The sequence below is a fragment of the Podarcis bocagei genome, assembly GCF_964188305.1.
Source record: "Podarcis bocagei genome assembly, chromosome: 4".
Lineage (NCBI taxonomy): Eukaryota > Metazoa > Chordata > Lepidosauria > Squamata > Lacertidae > Podarcis > Podarcis bocagei.
In genome coordinates this window covers 15,904,960-15,924,800 of record NC_138128.1, presented here as the reverse complement: position 1 = coordinate 15,924,800, position 19,841 = coordinate 15,904,960, and the positions used below count along the sequence as shown (strand labels likewise).

The 19,841-nt window shown below is 46.1% G+C and overlaps 1 protein-coding gene across 2 annotated transcripts; it reads left to right on the top strand.

The window, feature by feature from the left end:
- The first annotated feature begins 6,424 nt into the window (after positions 1-6,424).
- On the top strand, positions 6,425-16,752 carry TMEM212 (transmembrane protein 212). 2 transcript variants are annotated; one of them, XM_081190694.1, is made up of 4 exons: positions 6,425-6,616; positions 10,665-10,724; positions 14,043-14,366; positions 15,954-16,752. In XM_081190694.1, exons 1-4 carry the CDS (start codon positions 6,452-6,454, stop codon positions 15,984-15,986), a joined length of 582 nt encoding a protein of 193 aa, XP_081046820.1. In that variant the 5' UTR covers positions 6,425-6,451; the 3' UTR covers positions 15,987-16,752. The 2 variants fall into 2 exon arrangements, with proteins under 2 accessions (XP_081046820.1, XP_081046821.1); XM_081190695.1 differs by lacking the exon at positions 10,665-10,724.
- Positions 16,753-19,841: the final 3,089 nt, after the last annotated feature.

The window sequence follows — 19,841 nt, the reverse complement described above, 5'->3', positions numbered from 1 at the left end:
CAGGATAATAGACTGTTTCAATAAATGTTCTTCATCAGCTGGCAATAATATAAAATCTATTACAATAAAATACAGTGATTGAAGTGACATACCTGCATATTCTATAATGGTACAATAACAGATACATTACCAAGTCCACAAAGGTACACCAAAGAGCAGTGGATCAGCTGTCACTCAAAAGCAAATTATATTAGGTATTTAAAATTTGTATCCCACTCCTTCTCCCAAAAGGAGCCCAGAGAGGCAAACACACAAATTTCAAAACAATTTAAACAATTCCAATACGGGTGCAGGACTGGGTAACATCTCTGCTTAAAAGGCTTGTTAGAAGTGGAAGGTGCTGAGAAGACATTGGAGATGTTTAACAGGAGGGAATTGCACTTAGGTACCACAACACTTGAATATTGCGCAGAATCATATAATTGGAAAACACCCTTCGGCTCATCTTGTCCAACTCCCTACAATGCAGGAATATGCAGCGGTCCCTTACAGGGATTGAATCTGTAGCCCTGGCATTATGAGTACCACGCTCTAACCAACTGAGCTGTTGATGAGTGGATCTCTTGATAATATGGTACAGTGGTACCTTGGTTCTCAAACGCCTTGGTTCCCAAACACCGAAAACCCAGAAGTAAGTGTTCCTGTTTTCGAAAGCTGAATGTCCGATGTGGCTGTTGGCTATTGTTTCTGGGGCACCTGCAAGAATCAGAAGCTGTGCCTTGGTTTTCGAACATTTTGGAAGTCAAACGGACTTCCGGAACGGATTAAGTTTGGCGCTTTTGTTTTTGTTTTTGAAACTGGAACCCAGTCAGCTACTGATTGATTAGTTGTGTGACTGCGGAAATGGAAATAAGCCTCCCATTCAAACAATGATTATCATCAGTGCAGGTAAGAATTTTTGTTTTATTTTTTAATTGTTATCATCTACGATACTGTCTTATTTATTTTAAAGTACAATACATTGATTTTTGCTTTCATTTTATGGATCAGTGGTCTTGTTAGATAGCAGAATTCATGTTAAACTGCTATTTTAGGGCTTGTTTTTAAAAGTCTGGAGTGGATTGATCCGTTTTGCATTACTTTCCATGGGAAAGCGTGCCTTGGTTTTGGAATGCTTTGGTTTTGGAACAGACTTCCGGAACGGATTAAATTTGAGAACCAAGGTATCACTGTATCTGCAAGAAGGTCTCACCTGCAGTATACAGTGATCGGCTGGCTACATAAAGGGTAAAAATGATATTTCAAGCTTCCTGATCCCCAGTTATATCACTTTCTTTACACCAAAACCATCACCTTGAACTTAGCCCAAGAGCTAATTAGCAGCCAGTGCAATTCTTTCAGAGGCAGTGCAACATAGTGGTGATATCCTGGCCCAGTGAGCAGTTAAGCTGCCACATATTGCAGTAGCTGCAGCTTCTGGGTCAGCCTCTAGGGCAGCCCCACACAGAGCACATTGCAGTCGCCCAGCCAGGAGGCTGCCAGCACATGGAGGACTATTGGTCAGGCCAGGGGTCAGCAAACTTACTGCGCCTCGGGCTGATGTCTCTAGTGCATATTACACAGTGGGCTGGAGGGCAGGGGAGCGCGTGCCCCTACGTGTGCGCACACACTATTTCCAGCACACTTCCGGGTCGGAGGAGCACCGGAAATAGCTTGTGCGTGTGTGCCCGGGCCTCCAGCGACCCGGATGTGCACTGGAAATAATGCATGCGCATGCGCAAATAACGCTTGCACATGCGCACAAGCTATTTCCGGTGCTTCTCTGACCCAGAAGTGGGAAGCCATGCAGCATAGCACCGGTAAGAGCGGGCGGCAGCAGTGGGCAGCGGAGGTCGCCATGGGCTGGATAAAGAAGTCCCTCGGGCCTTGTCCAGCCCGCGGACCATAGTTTGGGGACCCCTGGGTCAGGCTATATGGGACGTGCAAAGTCATACTAAGTGAATGGATCTTCTCTCCTGCTTACCTCCCCTGCTGCTCCCAGTCAAGGCATGAAATTACATTTACAATCTGCATGTGACATTTCTGCATCTTTCAAAGGGGTCGTGGTCTCTTGAGTCTCTGGCCTGCCTATCTGAGCATGTGTGCAGTCATGTGTAAAATATCTGCTTCTAACAGAGTCGCTAAAGTTATCATTTTCCGCACGGATCGCTTTACCAACATGCTAAATGAAGAGAGGAGAATTTATGATTAAGTCTGAAGAGGGCAAAACGCGTAATAATAATGCGTGAACATTGCCGGAAACGGCAGGGGCTTGCTAAGTGTCGTTTAATTAAGACCAGGACTTTTGCATCACCCATTTGACTGACAAGGATGAAGCTATCGTTGTGGGTTTTGATATACTGAGGTGAGAAGAAACAACTAATAATGTAAGAAGAAAGCATAGAAATCTTCATGTTGTGGACGTCATTGAACAGTTAAAGCACACAATCAAAGCAAATGACTTTGCCCCAAGAATCCTGGGAGCTGTAGTTTAAAGGTGCTGGGAATTGTAGCTTTGTGAGGGGCAAACTACAGCTCCCAGGATTCTGGGGGGGGGGGGGTATGCACTTTAAATATGTGCAGTGTGTGAAGCTTTTTGAGATAAAATCCTAGTAGACCAGGGGCATGCATTCTGTGGCCCTCTAAATGTTTTGGAACTATAATTCCCATCGTTAGACAAATTCATGGAGCATAGGCTTTTTGATGGCTACTACATGGCTGGAGTTGCTAGCCTTTGGGCTGATCTAGTTGGGCTCTTATGTTGTCAGAAGCAGAACAAGAGATCTGTAAATTAGGATCTACCACAGGCATGCATGAGGAACCTGTGGCCTTCCAGAAGTTTGTAGGACTACAGTTCCCATCATGGGCCGAAGCATGGGAGTTATACCCGGGCCGAAGCATGGGAGTTAACAGTCCAGCAATGCCAGAAGATACTTTTAACCCAAGAACTGAACTTGAGCCCTTCCATCCCCCATCACTGTTCCAACCCATCTGCTCCAGGCAGTGTGGCCAGAAAGCAAGGATGATGGGATTTGTAGTCCAGCTACACTGGGAGGCTGGCCCAGGGGATGACACGAGCCTGCTCCTTCTCAAAAGCAGGGGCGGTGGAACGTTTTCCCAACACAAGACCCACATTTCCTTCTAGGCTCCGGCCTACTTGAATCCAGGCCAAGGCCAAGCCCTAGACTTTAAGCGCTTCTGAGCAGAACTGCAGGCGGACGGGGCTCTTGAGAGAGAATTTCAGGAACTACAGCTTATCTCTGCTGCGGCGCCTGCCATAATTCTCCGCTTTGCAGCAATGAGATGTTTACAGAAGCCTTGTTCTCCGCTTCTCGTGCTGGCTGAGGCTGATGGGAACTGTAGTCCAAAACATCTGGCAAGAGCCATGCCAGGGAAAGCTGCTCTAGATGGATTTTGATGTTGGCCCAAATAGAGATGCAACACTTCTGGAAATTTTGAAGCCATGGAAAAATATGTCCCGTTCCACCCCCCACCCCCATTCCACCCTCTGGCTTTCACATCTCTAAGGCCCAAAGAAGAATCCTTCATGTATTGAGCAGAGACAGCCAGCGGTAAACATAAAACACGATAAAGCAACATTCCCTCTGAGGCTCCCTTAACCAAGTTTTATATTTAATAACGACAAGCCAGTGCTATCTCAAGCTGAGAACATACTTTCATTTTCCTGCTTTTCTGTCAGTCAGTATTATTGGCTTATTTGGATACATAGGATGTTGGTTTTTCATCTTAGCTCCGCAGAGCATAATTGGAAACAATGGCTGTGACTCAGCCAGAGTGTCAATAACTCTGTGTACACCAGGAAGTGGTCACTCCTCTTGGGAAAATGGGCAAAAAGGTTTACACAATAAATCAGCCAAGTTAAGGATGACTGTGTCTTAAGTTCATTGCTTTTCACTAGTAATCTTAAATTATTTGTAACTCAAGAGCTGAACACATGGTCCAAACATCCTGATTCTATTAATGTTACAATTTCCATTTTCATTTGGAATTTGTGTTAACCCTTATTTGAACCAAGCTGGAATGATAGTATTTCTGATGGTGCTCTGCTGCCTGAGGATCTTTTTAATCATCACCTAAATGACGTATTTTTGGGAGGGGCGGGTTGCATTTGCAGTTTGAAAACAAAACCGGATTTTACAAAAACACTTCAAATGCAACCCGTCTAGGTATTAGCAGAGTGACTGGGGTAAAGCAGAGGGAATGCGGGGAGAAAAGAAACTGATAATACTTCCCTGACGTAAACTGAACAAAAACAGCATATAACACATGGAGGAATAAACCAAAAGGTTTTTCTTTCTTAGGTCAGGCCTACGCAGGAAGAAAACTAGTTCAGAACTACTCCCCGACCCCAAATCCTCCAGCCGTTAAATCTCAACTGTCTTCCTCACTGACAGCTAATTCCCAACTGACCAGAACTTCATGCCAATAGTCTGCAGTCAGACAGACCAATAGCAGAATTACCCCCAAGTTACAGACTAGATGGTCCTTGCTGTTGTACTTCCAACACTAGACCCACCTTGAGCTGCCCATGGGGGAAGGAGGGGTCCCTAATCCAGAATGCGGCAGCTAGACTGGTGACTGGGAGCAGCCGAGACCACATAACACCAGTCTTGAAAGACCTACACTGGCTCCCAGTACGTTTCTGAGCACAATTCAAAGTGTTGGTGTTGACCTTTAAAGCCCTAAACGGCCTCGGTCCAGTATACCTGAAGGAGCGTCTCCACCCTCATCATTCTGCCCAGACACTGAGGTCCAACGCCAAGGGCCTTCTGGCGGTTCCCTCATGGCAAGAAGCGAGGTTACAGGGAACTAGGCAGAGGGCCTTCTTGGTAGTGGCACCCACCCTGTGGAACGCCCTCCCAACAGATATCAAAGAGATAAACAACTACCTAACAGTTAGAGGACATCTGAAGTTCAGGGAAGTTTTTAATGTGTTTTTAATCTTTGTTGGCAGCCACCCAGAGTGGCTAGGGAAACCCAGCCAGATGGGTAGGGTACAAATAATAAATTACTACTACTACTACTACTACTACTACTACTACTACTACTACTACAACTAAACACGTCCCTATTTCTACTTCCCAGCAGACCTCAAGTATGCATATGATAATGCCAAATATGTCACGATGAGCGTGGCCCTTGCCATGATTGTGAGGGTCTTCCACACCTCGTGTGTGAAGAAGCTTTTCTGTACTGGACTTAACCCCACATGGATGCATTCAGCAGCTTCCTTGCCTCCGGATCCCTGTGTATGGATAACCTGGAAGGGGAGCGTGGCATTGAATATTCTGTGAAGGGCAAATTCACTTTCATTGAATTATCTGGCAGCAAAAACATCCTGGCTGAAGGTCAGTGGAACACCATAGCCTCCAACACTTCTCCAAAGAAAATAAGGATGTCCTATTCAGTGCTTTTTTTCCCTGGGGGTACACAAGGGTACACATACCCCTAAACATTTTGTGAATCTAAGTTTGGCCTCATTGAGGGGCAGTATTTCAATATGAGTAGGAAAATGAGAGTACCCGTAAATATTTTTTTTAGAGGCAAAAGCACTGGTTCTATTTAATCATCATCATCATCATAATACAGTGGTGCCTAGGGTTAAGGGATGCTGGTGGCGCTGTGGGTTAAACCACAGAGCCTAGGACTTGCCGATCGGAAGGTCGGTGGTTCGAATCCCCATGACGGGGTGAGCTCCCATTGCTCGGTCCCAGCTCCTGCCAACCTAGCCGTTCAAAAGCACGTCAAGGTGCAAGTAGATAAATAGGTACTGCTCCGGCGGGAAACAGTGTTTCCGTGCGCTCCTCTGGTTCGCCAGAAGCAGTTTAGTCATGCTGGCTACATGACCCGGAAGCTGTATGCCAGCTCCCTTGGCTAGTAAAGTGAGATGAACGCCGCAACCCTAGAGTTGGCCACGACTGGACCTAATGGTCAGGGGTCCCTTTACCTTTACTTTTTACCTTGGGTTACATACGCTTCAGGTTACAGACTCCGCTAACTCCGCTAACTCTGCTAACCCAGTTAGTTACTTATCTCCTTGGCTCGGGGGGTCACATAACTCCATACCCTCCAACATTTCTCTGGTGAAAATCAGGACGTCCTAAGGAAAATCAGGACATTCTGGGAACAAATCAAAAACCAGGGCAGCTTCTGTAAATCCAGGACTGTCCCTGGAAAATAGGGACACTTGGAGGGTTTGCTACACTCTCTATGGGAATCCCACCCCCAGGCACAAAGTTGAGCCCAAGTGATGGATCACATTCCTTATAGGGTGTACTACGAGGCCTTGCTGTCTGAATCTTTTTCAATGCCTAGGGCGTGTTTCATTCAAGGAAGCAAACAACGGAAAAGTATCATGACTACTGTTTCCAAGACAGTATGTGGTGTGCCCAGGCTCCTATTGCAAAACCTTGGTGTGAGTAGAGAGCAGGCAGAGAGCGAGAAGCTCATAATGAACGCAGGCTGCCTTTTTGTGGTGACTGGAAGCATGCTGATTTCCTTTGGGATTCTAAGCATCGTCTCTGGAATTATCGCCTTCTTCCCTGTTTTTTCCTATAAACCGTGGTTTGCCGGATGGAGTGTTCACATTGCTTCTCCCATCTGGAGCGGAGCTTTGGTAGGCAGAACTGAATTATATCTAAATTTATAAAGCTGTATGACTGGGAAAGGATGCGGGTGGCGCTGTGGGTTAAACAACAGAGCCTAGGACTTGCCGATCAGAAGGTCGGCGGTTCAAATCCCTGCGATGGGGTGAGCTCCCATTGCTCGGTCCCAGCTCCTGCCCACCTAGCAGTATTAAAGCACGTCAAAGTGCAAGTAGATAAATAGGTAAGGTAAACTGCATTTCTGTGTGCTGCTCTGGTTCGCCAGAAGCGACTTAGTCATGCTGACCACATGACCCGGAAGCTGTATGCCAGCTCCCTCGGCCAATAAAGCGAAATGAGCACCGCAAACCCAGAGTCGGCCACGACTGGACCTAATGGTTAGGGATCCCTTTACCTTTACCTATGACTGGGAAACGATAGTAATATTGCTGCTGATCTACCTTGTTGCTGACATTTAATCTGGAACCTTTTAAGGTTCTGGAATTTCAAGAATGGGTGAAAGAAATCCTTGCCGAATGTAATCTACATGACTAGTAGCCATTGATAGGCCTCTATCACAAGATGAGGCACATATACACAATTTGAATGGCTATGTCCATGAACCTTGGGGGGGTTGGCCCCTCAAATATTTTATTGGGGGCGAAGGGAGCTCAGTCCCCCCATGAGTTGGCCCCTATGTGAGAGAGGGTGAATGCACATACAGACATCTCCCCTGAATTTTCCATATCGATTTGAAATATCCCACCCAATCGCCAGGTTCTGGTCGATACTTCTATGTTACACTGCTAAGGGCTTTGACGCAATGTTGGATCCCTCCTCTCCCTTTGTGTTTAGAGATGAAAACAAAATGTTAGGGCTGGCTCGAGGGGAGAAAAAGCAACAAGGTTATCTGTAAACAAGTGCAGTTTTGCGAAGTTTGGGGGAGAAAACAAGATCGCTGGGCAACGCATTTGCAGCAAAGTTGAAATTGATCATCTAATAGCTGAAACTCCCCGGCTGGAGTTGGCCCAGTTCTGAGGATGAACTAATCTCTCCTGGCTTTCTTTCTCTCTGTTCCCTCCACCACATGTGTAAATTGAGGGAGTCTCGCTTGCAAAAGCAGATGGGAAAAGAGGTTTGGCCACTCTTGCCTCCTACATTGGCTCGTCCCAGTGTTCTTACGTTGCTGTGTTATTTGTTCTGGCTAAAACCCCTCTTGGACCCTGTGCAACCTTTCTTCCTCTCTTTCTGCCTGATGAATTTTGCCAACCTTTCCCGTGACTCCAGATTAGCCTTCCCCAACCCGGTGCCCTCCAGATGTTTTGGTCTACAGCGTCCATCAGCCCCAGCCAGCACAGTTTCTCCAGATGTTTCTGCTTTCCTTCCTGGGAACTCTCTACAGTAGTACATGGTGCCAAGACCTCAGTTTCAGGCTCCTTTTGCCTAAGAACTCTGTTCAAACGCCTGTTCTCAGAGGGCAGGGCTGGGGAAGTTGTGCTCCACCCTGTGTGTTATGGAGTTCCACAGGGGTCTGCACTGCCCTTACATACTTTATTTATTAAATTTATATCCTGCCCTTCATCCCAAGAGAGCTCAGGGGGAGAGGGCAAGCAACAAGCAATACTACAGTAAAATTGTTTTTAAAGCATATTTAACACGATTCCAATGCAGATGCAGTCTAGGAAGACCTCAGCTTAAAAGGCTTATTGAAAGAGGAAACTGTTTGAAACTGTTGGGGAATTTCATCCAAAGGCTTGGGCTGCAGCAGCGGGGGCCGGGGGGGGGGGCAGAATCAGTCAATTTCCGTTCTTTCGGTTTCTCATTTTCCCAATCTTCTCTGCATTTCTGCAGCAATTCACGGTTTGCTTGCTTTACCAAAAAATGATCGCAAAGATTCTTCAACCATTTTGGTGCAAATTTCTTTTCCTAAACGTATTTTTGTACGCAATTTAAAGAAACGTAAGTATTTTTGAAAGCAATTTCTCCTAACGTAATGCATTTTTCATATGTTTTTTTCACTAGCGTGTTCACTTAAAAAAATAATAATTAGATTTTCCGACATACAATTCAAGAGAGAAAGAGAAATAATCCATAACAGAAAAGAAACATTAAATCATTATACAATATCCCGAAAGAAACATAAGCAAAATAAAACAAACTCACCACCCTGTTTAGCTTCCCTCCCCCGCTACTAGTCTTCTCTAGAATCAATTTTACCTTTATCATTGCATTCTGATTGTTTTTATTTTCTCTATATACATATACCAGTATATCTCTTTGATAGATTATTGTTTTGATGCATTTACATTCTTAGTCTAAGCATATTAGCATGTCTTTTTTAGAGCAGTATTTTGTCATATAGTCATCAAAGCACTGCCATTGATTTTTTAGTTTTTTGATTTGACGCCTATCGTATAGATGCTGTTAATTTAGCCAATTTTAAATATTCATTTAATTTGAGAATCCATTCCTCCTTGATAGGTAGTTCTTTAGCTTTCCATTTAGATGCTATTACTATCCTAGCTGCGGTGGTCACATATAAGAAAATTCTTTTTTTTATTTCGGTATTTCTTTTCCTAATGGGCCCAGTAAGTAAGCCTCTGTTTTTTTCGTTAATGGGATTTTAAGCATTTTTTCCAACTTCTCATGTATTTCTCCCCAAGCATGTTCACTTTCCTTGCACATTATCCACTAATAAATGCATTTCTATAAACATTATTTGGCTGGAGAGCTACATCACAAAATCTGGGAATGCAGGAAACCTTTGCCCAACATGGGGCTCAAACCCACGAACTTGAGATTAAGAGCCTAATGCTTTGCCAAATGAGCTATCCTCTATACCCGCTTTTTATGCGTAGGTGTTGTTGTTGTTTAGTCATTCAGTCGTGACCAACTCTTTGTGACCCCATGGACCAGAGCACGCCAGGCACTCCTGTCTTCCACTGCCTCCCACAGTTTGGTCAGACTCATGTTTGTGGCTTCGAGAACACTGTCCAACCATCTCGTCCTCTGTCGTCCCCTTCTCCTTGTGCCCTCCATCTTTCTCAACATCAGGGTCTTTTCCAGGGAGTCTTCTCTTCTCATGAGGTGGCCAAAGTATTGGAGCCTCAGCTTCACGATCTGTCCTTCCAGTGAGCACTCAGGGCTGATTTCCTTAAGAAAGGATACGTTTGATCTTCTTGCAGTCCATGGGACTCTCAAGGGTCTCCTCCAGCACCATAATTCAAAAGCATCCATTCTTCGGCGATCAGCCTTCTTTATGGTCCAGCTCTTACTTCCATACATCACTACTAGGAAAACCATGGCTTTAACTATACAGACCTTTGTTGGTAAGGTGATGAAGGTGATGTCTATGCTTTTTAAGATGCTGTCTAGGTTTGCCATCACCTTTCTCCCAAGGAGCAGGTGTCTTTTAATTTTGTGACTGCTGTCACCATCTGCAGTGATCATGGAGCCCAAGAAAGTAAAATCTCTCACTGCCTCCATTTCTTCCCCTTCTATTTGCCAGGAGGTGATGGGACCAGTGGCCATGATCTTCGTTTTTCTGATGTTGAGCTTCAGACCATATTTTGCGCTCTCCTCTTTCACCCTCATTAAAAGGTTCTTTAATTCCACCTCACTTTCTGCCATCAAGGTTGTGTCATCTGCATATCTGAGGTTGTTGATATTTCTTCTGGCGATCTTAATTCCGGCTTGGGATTCATTCAGCCCAGCCTTTCGCATGATGAATTCTGCATATACCGGTAAGTTAAATAAGCAGGGGGACAATATACAGCCTTGCCGTACTCCTTTCCCAATTTTGAACCAATCAGTTGTTCCATAGGATTATGCATAGGATTACTCCCTTAAACAGGATCTATCTGTCCTATAGTAGTAACTTATAGAAGGGCTTTCTTAAAAATAGAATGAATTATTTTCCATCAGCTTCTGGTTTTGCATGCTAGTGGGTTTGTTTCCTTGCGTTGCGATTTCTTTCTTTTAAAGGGGTCTGTTTTGCAAAGTCCTTTGGAGAGAACAAAGGCCTATTAAACATTACTAACTTTATTATGTGTAACCATATGTTTCCCCCTCTGTCTACAGGCTGTTATTGCAGGTGTACTGGTTGCTCTGGCTGAAAAACAATGGACCCAGAGATACCTGGTAAATTTATGTGGTTATTCTATACAGTGCCACATTCTAGGCAGAAGGCAGGCAGAGTTAATCCAGGCATAGGCTCTTGAGGAAGAAAAGGCACACAGCTGTAGCCTTAAGCTACAGATCAGATAAAGAATAATAATAATAAATAATAATAATTTATTATTTGTACCCCGCCCATCTGGCTGGGTTTCCCCAGCCACTCTGGGCGGCTTGCAACAAAGATGAAAAATACACTAAAATGTCACATATTAAAAACTTCCCTGAACAGGGCTGCCTTCAGATGTCTTCTGAATGTCAGGTAGTTGTTTATCGCTTTGACATCTGATGGGAGGACGTTCCACAGGGCGGATGCCACTACCGAGAAGGCCCTCTGCCTGGTTCCCTGTAACTTGGCCTCTCGCAGTGAGGGAACCGCCAGAAGGCCCTCGGAGCTGGACCTCAGTGTCCGGGCAGAACGATGGGGGTGGAGACGCTCCTTCAGATATACTGGACCGAGGCCGTTTAGGGCTTTAAAGGTCAGCAGCAACACTTTGAATTGTGCACGGAAACGTACTGGGAGCCAATGTAGGTCTTTCAAGACCGGTGTTATATGGTCTTGGCGGCCGCTCCCAGTCACCAGTCTAGCTGCCGCATTCTGGATTAGTTGTAGTTTCCAGGTCACCTTCAAAGGTAGCCCCACATAGAGCGCATTGCAGTAGTCCAAGCGGGAGATAACCAGAGCATGCACCACTCTGGCGAGACAGTCTGCAGGCAGATAGGGTCTCAGCCTACGTACCAGATGGAGCTGGTAAACAGCTGCCCTGGATACAGATTTGACCTGTGCCTCCATGGACAGCTGTGAGTCCAAAATGACTCCCAGGCTGCGCACCTGGTCCTTCAGGGGCACAGTTACCCCATTCAGGACCAGGGAATCCTCCACACCTGCCCGCCTCCTGTCTCCCAAAAACAGTACTTCTGTCTTGTCAGGATTCAACCTCGATCTGTTAGCCGCCATCCATCCTCCAACCGCCTCCAGACACTCACACAGGACCTTCACCGCCTTCACTGGTTCTGATTTAAAAGAGAGGTAGAGCTGGGTATCATCCGCATACTGATGAACACCCAGCCCAAACCTCCTGATGATCTCTCCCAGTGGCTGTAAATGTTGAAAAGCATGGGGGAGAGGACAGAACCCTGAGGCACCCCACAAGTGAGAGCCCAGGGGTCTGAACACTCATCCCCCACCACCACTTTCTGAACACGGCCCAGGAGGAAGGAGCGGAACCACTGTATGACAGTGCCCCCAGCTCCCAGCCTCTCAAGATGGTCCAGAAGGATGTTATGGTCTATGGTATCAAACGCCGCTGAGAGATCCAGCAGAACTAGGAAACAGCTCTCACCTTTGTCCCTAGCCCGCCGGAGATCATCAACCAGTGCGACCAAGGCAGTTTCAGTCCCATGATGAGGCCTGAATCCCGACTGGAATGGATCCAAATGGTCCGCTTCTTCCAGGCGTGCCTGGAGTTGTTCAGCAACCGCTCGCTCAATCACCTTGCCCAAGAATGGAAGATTTGAGACTGGGCGATAGTTGTGGCTGCATCTAAAGATGGTTTTTTAAGAAGCGGTTTAATAACCGCCTCTTTCAGCAGGTCTGGGAAGGCTCCCTCACGGAGGGAAGCATTCACCACCCCATGAAGCCCATCGCCCAGTCCTTCCCGGCTAGCTTTTATAAGCCAGGATGGGCAAGGCTCCAGGAGACAGGTGGTTGGCTTCACTCGTCCAAGCAGCCTGTCCACATCCTCGGAGGTAACAGGTTGGAATTGATCCCACGCAACTTGACTAGACAGGACTCTAGCACTCTCCCGCCCTGGCCCTGCTCCCATGGTGGAGTCTACCTCTTCCCGAATCTGAGCGATTTTATCTGCAAAGGTTTAAATACAAGGTTTAAAGAATACAAGGTTTAAAGCAGGCACACTTTAAAACATTCTACCAGATTTACAAGACTGAGCAGGATCCAGAGATATTTCCTGACTTGAAAGAAGGGAATGTTGTGAGAACCAATAAAATCCATCAAACTAGTGGAACCTTCTTCTTTTTTAATTATTTTTCAGTTTCCTTGATATATGGAAAGTGCATAAATAATAACCCCATCCTCGCAAAATGATCCTTATGGGATTTTTGCAGGTTTGGGTACATTTCTTTTTCTGCCATAACAAAAGGTGGTGGTTGTTTTGAAGAAAGAGATTATACTTTACCCCCATAAACACTGCATATGTTGTTGGGTTTTTTGCACTGCTACCCTCCCCTGCCATTTATTGTTAATGTTTATTGATTGGGTTTAATTAGTATTGCTGTCACAGAGGCTTTTTAGTGTCCTTTTTTCTTTAATAAGCTGCCTTCAGGAAGCAGAGCTTGGGCGGCCTTCCTCTGAGACTCTGGTTAAGTTAGAGGAGTCAATACAGAAGGCTGTGTACGCACCATAACTTTTAAAGCGCATACCAAGCACATTTTCCTACTTCAAAGAATTCTAGGCACTAGAGTTTACTAAGGATTTCTGGGAATTGTGAGGGGGTAAACCCCAGTGCACAGAATTCTTTGAGGGCGGCATTGTGCTTTAAAAGTATAGTCTGTACACAGTCTGAGAGAGATGGGTTGCTTAACTGAGCATTATACTGCTCTAGGATCACAGTAAGATTGCTGTGAAGGAGTCTGGGTTTGTAGGGGGGAGAGGTTAGGGCAGATTCACACCATCCTCTAAAGCATGGGTAGGCAAACTGTTAAGTTGTGGGTGAACATATCAGACGACACAGCGATTCTTCAAACAGCTCTTGTTTATTCACAGGCCAGAACAGAACTGAAGGGTTCAGCCAGCCTGCTCATATAGAGCTCCACTAGAACGCAACATTAACCATTTTCTGTAACTATCCAATCACTGAATGTCACTTTTGATCCCTTATTTGCATATGTGGACCTGAGTGAAAACTATCTACAGTATCCCCCTGCTGGCCCAGGGTGAGAACTTCAGTACATAACACAAACCAAGGCCCGGGGGCTGGATCCGGCCCAATTGCCTTCTAAATCCAGTCTGCGGACGGTCTGGGAATCAGTGTGTTTTTCCATGAGTAGAATGTGTCCTTTTATTTAAATTGCATCTCTGGGTTATTTGTGGGGCATAGGAATTCGTTCATATTTTTTCCCCAAAATATAGTCGTCGTCCCCACAAGGTCTGAGGGACAGTGGACCGGTCCCCTGCTAAAAAAGTTTGCTGACCCCTGCTCTAAAGCACCTAATATATCTCTGCCATTAGCTAGATATGACAAGATGCTTCTGTTTCCATTCCAGTGGGAAGCTGCTTTCACCTTTAGCATCTTGAACATCATCAGCTCTCCGGTTCAAGGTGCCATCGCCCTTGCATCCCTCCTTCTTGGACCTTATTGCTACTACTCTTTCGCCGGAGTTTCGGGTATGAACTACCTTGGTTATGCGGTCCTTTTGCCCTTTCCTTATGGCAAGTTTGCTTCCGTGTGCAAGGACCCCGCAGGCTACGAGTGGTACCACCTGGCGCTGCAGATACTAGACATTTGCTCCAGTCTTGCCATGCTCTCTGCATCCTTGGCCATTGTGATCAAACTCACAGCAAGACTGCTCCAGTTTGGACACTTAAATGTGAGTATTACTCAGTGGCAGGGAAGTAATTATTAAGAGCAGCATATAAGTATTCTTATTTGTCTGTTTCGTTTATTCCATTTAATGCCCATCTTTTATTTCATTGCTTTGCACTGCACAATTCAAAGTTTTGGTGCTGACCTTTAAAGCCCTATATGGCCTCGGCCCAGTATACCTGAAGGAGCATCTCCACCCCAATTGTTCTGCCCGGACATTGAGGTCCAGTGCTGAGTGCCTTCTGGTGGTTCCCTCACTGCAAGAAGTGAGGTTACAGGGAACCAGGCAGAGGGCCTTTTCAGCAGTGGTGCCCGCCTTGTGGAATGCCCTCCCATCAGATGTCAAGGAAATAAACAACTATCTGACTTTTAGAAGACATCTGAAGGCAGCCCTGTTCAGGCAAGGTTTTAATGTGTGACATTCTAATATATTTTTAATCTTTGTTGGAAGCCACCCAGAGTGGCTGGGGAAACCCGGCCAGATGGGTGGGGTATTAATAATAATAATAATAATAATAATAATAATAATAATAATAATAATAATAATAATAATATTTCTTCATGGAGCTTTTGATTTCCCTCTTTCCCCACAACAACCCTGTGCGGTAGGCTAGGCTGAGAAGCAGTGATTGGCCCAAGGTCACCCTGTAAGCTTCGTGGTGGAGCAAGGATTTGAACCCTGGCCTCTAAGTGAAGGAATGGGTTTCCCAAACCCAAAACTGACTGTGCAGGCAGTTTTAAACTGCACCAAAATCCCTATTTTTCCTTAGCTAAAATGCATAAACTTGAGCCGTTGAGCAAATGCATAACAAGAACACAGCTCTCTCCTTTATCAGTTTGTGACGGCAAGGCTGACCTTGACTTTACCAGTAGAACAGACACAGACACGTCTGTACCTTATCTTACGTCCTGACCACAAAAGACGCACAGACCCAAGTCTGGGAACAATGCCAGAGTGTGTTCTCGGAAATGGTGACCTCTGGCTCCAAGATAAGAGTAGGAACAGGAATATCCTTTTATGGTCAGGAGTGCAGGAAGGAAATCCCTTTTATGGTTAAGAGTGCCGGAGCAGGAACATCTGTGATGTCAACCTGCATGTACAAGCTGACGTGGCTGGATTCCTGGGGAAGGGGGGAAGAGGGTGCCTGGAGGATATATATACTGCATGAAATGTCTCGTTTCTTTGGACATGCTGTGGACACACCACGCAGGTGCCTTTCTGCTGTTCTGGAGAGCAAAAATAAAGAACTCTTTCTCTGAACCAACCCTCAGCGTCATTTGACTTCCTTCCCCCTGTCCGGGAGCAACACAGACCCAATCGGTGAACTCCAATAAGGCTACACAAGGAGCTCAAGGTGGCAGACCCCTTCTTTGTTTTATCCTCGCAACAACCCTGCCAAGTAGGTTTAGGCTGAGAGGCTGTGACAGGCCCAATGTCAAGCATTGGTCAGCCAGGTTCTGGCCCAACACACTAACCACTACATTACACTGGAAGTTGTTTTGTTTGGATTTTATCCTGGTCTTTGGACCTGCAAATAATTGTGACCCATCATACCAGGCACTGCCCACTAATGGTGTATCATCTCCATAGGGAGAAGTCAACAAGCAAAGACAACTGGGCTGAACTGCCACGACACATGGGTTTCAGGCTGCATTTATAGTCTGGTGGACGTCAGGGGCTGCCAGCATTATAAGCAGAAAGGCATCAGTCTTGGTGGTTGCTGTCTTGTGTGGCAATCTCTCTCCTACGGGGTTGGACTATCTCCTGAAAGCTAAAGGATTCCTAGGCTTCAAATTTACATTGCCGACCCAAGCTTCCTATTGGTTCCCACTGACCTGGAAGAACTATAAACAGGACATGACATACAGAGTTGGAAGGGACCACGAGGATCATTCTAGTCCAATCGCCTGCAATGCAGAATTTTTTTCACCCAACGTGAGACTCAAAGCTACAACTTTGAGATGAAAAGGCTCATGCTTGACAGTTGCGAAGGGCTGATCTAATGTTACTGGAACTGAATCATCTTTGGCTGGCTTTTAGTATGCAAACACCTTAACAGCTTGGGACCAGTTTGTACATAATTATCGTTCCACAGTTGTACAAAATCAATATTTTAGCAGCAGCTACACTGTGGAACTCCCTGCCCTTTGATACCAGGCTGGTGCCTTTGCTGTTCTCTTTCTAGTACCTGCTTAAAAACTTGCTTAGGCAAGCTGAGCCAATCATGTAGAAGTTACATGGGTTTCAGTCTGTTTTTAGTTCATTGCCGATTTTAACTGATTTTTTAATATTTGAAAATACCTGTTTTTAACTGTCTTCCGCTGATTATTTTAACGGTGTGGATTTTGGGGTTTGTTTTTTTTGTAAACTGCTTCGATGTTTTATTACAATCAAGTGGTGTATAATTTTTGTTTAAAAAATAAAATAGAAATAAACACGGGGTCCAGTGTGCTGAGACTACTTATGCTAAAACGTGCCTCAACTTAACTGTATCTTTTGTGTGTGTGTGATGATGAACGGCTTTTGGCAAATTAATCTGACTAACTGACAGACCCCTCTGCTGCCAGATCCTCATGATTGTGCTCTAAGTTAACTTAGGGAATGGCCACACACTCCTCCTGGCTTGCTGAAATCACTGCATCTGAGATTTGAAGATCTCTTCTTTGTCTAGCGGCCCTTTAACTGAACCTGGGACCACTGGCAAAACCCCTAAATCTGGTTTGGCCACTATCTCCTGGGACAAAGGAAGGCTTAATTCACTTTATTTGTTAGTATGTCCTTATTAAATAGGAAAACAAAGCAAAACTCTATTGCTTCCATTTATCTGGGGCATGTGGAGGAAGAAAAGCTTGACGAGGACACTTTTGAGTTAAAGAGATGGGCGTTTGGAAATGAGGACGGGAAATATGCAGTGCAGAAAAGCAGGCAGCTGTTTATATCTCCCAGGGGCCTTATTTATATTGTTCCTAAATTTTCTGTCCTCTCCGGTCTCATCAGAGGACCTCAGCTGACACTTTGCCATTACCAGGGTCACTGGTTTCTCCTCTGGTCTCCCTTTTCCTGCTCCCTGCTCCAGCTGCAGGATTAACCCTCTGCCTCTCCTGTTGCCGGCCATGCAATGTGAACCCCTGCGGCCGCTGCTCCTGCCCTTGAAGCCAAGCGCTGGGCTTAAGTGCCTTGAAAGGCAGGATACTCCGTCTCTCACATGACTGAGCATCTGATTGCCAAACAGCCTGTGACGAGATGAGGCACTCAGGAGCGCGAGAACTTAACTGCAGCAGATGGTCTGCACTGCGACTCCTATCCGCCCTGTCAGCTGGTTGGGGGCTGATCTGGATCTGGACGGTGCCGGGTTCACTAGAGGGGGTGTGATGCTGCTGAAACAGTGAGGCACTGTTGCTTACTGGAAGGGAGTTGAGGAGGCGAGATGCACCAGTGCAGCCAGTCCAACTGCTGCTTAGCTGGAGGGAGAGGGATGGTGCAAACCTCTCCCTCCAGCTAAGCAGCAGCAATGCATCTGCTGGGCAGCTAGCACAGCAATTGCTGAGCAACCTCTGGGAATGGCTTGGGGCTACGTATCCCTGCATCCACCAGAGAAAAAAATATGATATTAATGTCTATTTCTGCAGCGTGGGGAGGTCTCTTCCAGATGTTAACTGCTTCAATTTGGCAGCAGGGATGCTGGGGGATGTCGTCCCAGCCCCTTCCCCATGTGGAAACAGAAACTTGAAGTGTCCCTCACAGCCTTTCTGCTGTTGCAATTGTTGTTGTTGTTTAGTCGTTTAGTCCTGTCCGACTCTTCATGACCCCATGGACCAGAGCACGCCAGGCACTCCTGTCTTCCACTGCCACCCGCAGCTTGGTCAAACTCAAGTTCGTAGCTTCGAGAACACTGTCCAACCATCTCGTCCTCTGTTGTCCTCTGCTGTTGCAATCCCATACCCTGAATATCCCTATTTATATCTGAGGAATGTTGGAGGGTACTCTAGTCTCGACCTGCCAGCCAGCCACCTTGATATCTTCCTGGGCACAACCCATCTCCAGAACTGCCTCTCAGGAGACCTGTTCATCCCACCCTTAAGGGCAAGCTGCCATGCTCAGTGTCTTATGGATGAGCCAGGATCAGATCTCTTTCTGCCGTTGGGTGCGACAAGGATTAAAGCAGCCGCATTTCACCACCCAGCCTGTGTAGCGAATGCCACTGAATTGAGTTAACGCACATGGCAACTCGACACCAAGATGCCAGGGCAAAGGTCAACATTGGGCTCTCTGGAGCATGCTAGTGACCTGGCGCTGTCTCGGCTTGCAGGGGGAAATCAACACAGTAATGAAGGTTTTGCACTCCACTTGACCTCTTGCTGAAGCCCTTGCTCAAGCTGTCTAGAGTGATGGACTCAAAAATCTGAGTGCATCTGCTCCACCTTTTCCAGCTCAGGGTGCAAGATGAGTTGCTCCAAAACCCATCTTTATGCTCCAGAGGGTCAACAATGTGCTTGCATTGTGGTGGCTCAGGCAAGAGAGAAAATGTAGCCATTTACGATAGATTTAATAATATATTAGCGAAGAAGCGAGACACTTTCACAGGGCCTTGTGATGTGCCCTGCTTATGAGTGTTTGCAGGCTAAACTACATGATAGGCATTTTGCTATAGCTTGACATGCACATGCTTTTGGGTTTTTTAGTCAATAAAAAAGATTGAGGGGGCCCAAGCAGTCTCAGCCCCCTGGAGCCGGCACCTGGGACATGGACCCATTGTTTGCCATCACCAGTTCCCAGGCTCCTGTTGCTTCCTACCTCCCTTCTCAGTTGGCCTGTGATCTTACCCTCCAACATTTCTCCGATGAAAATAGGGGCATCCGGTGCTATTTTTCTAGAAAAAGAGGTGCCAGAACTCACCATGAACACCTCCCTTGTTCTCTTCAAATGGCAATGGTGCCCACCAGAGGGGTGCTGTAATTGAGTTCCAGTGAGTTCCAGCTAAATAAAGCCTTGGAGATGTCCTATTCCATACCCTCCAACATTTCTCCGATTAAAATAGGGATGTGCTGAGGAAAATCAGGACATTCCGGCATCAGATCAGATTCTATGATCTACACCTGTGTGTTCTCGTTCCGCTGAGTTTTTAAAGGTCAGATTTTCTGAACTCAGGAAAAAAGGAGGTTGGGGAGAAGGCAAAATGGGAAGGGAATGTTTTGTTTACAGTGCCATGCAGATCCACTGGAATAGCCTCCTCACTGATCTATGATTGCCAGAGTTCCCTGGCAAGAAAGGGGTTGGTTGTTAAATCACCCTGTACACCCTCTGAGAGGGATATGGGTCTCATAAGCAGTCTCAGCACCTGTAAATAGGTGAGTTCTTCTGCCTTGATATTACTCTGTTTCCCAACACCCACGCCATGACGGTTGGCGAACCTGCGCCTGATTTCATGCCACTCTTGGCCTAATTTCATGCAAGTGGGGAATGTCTAGGTGGGAGGGA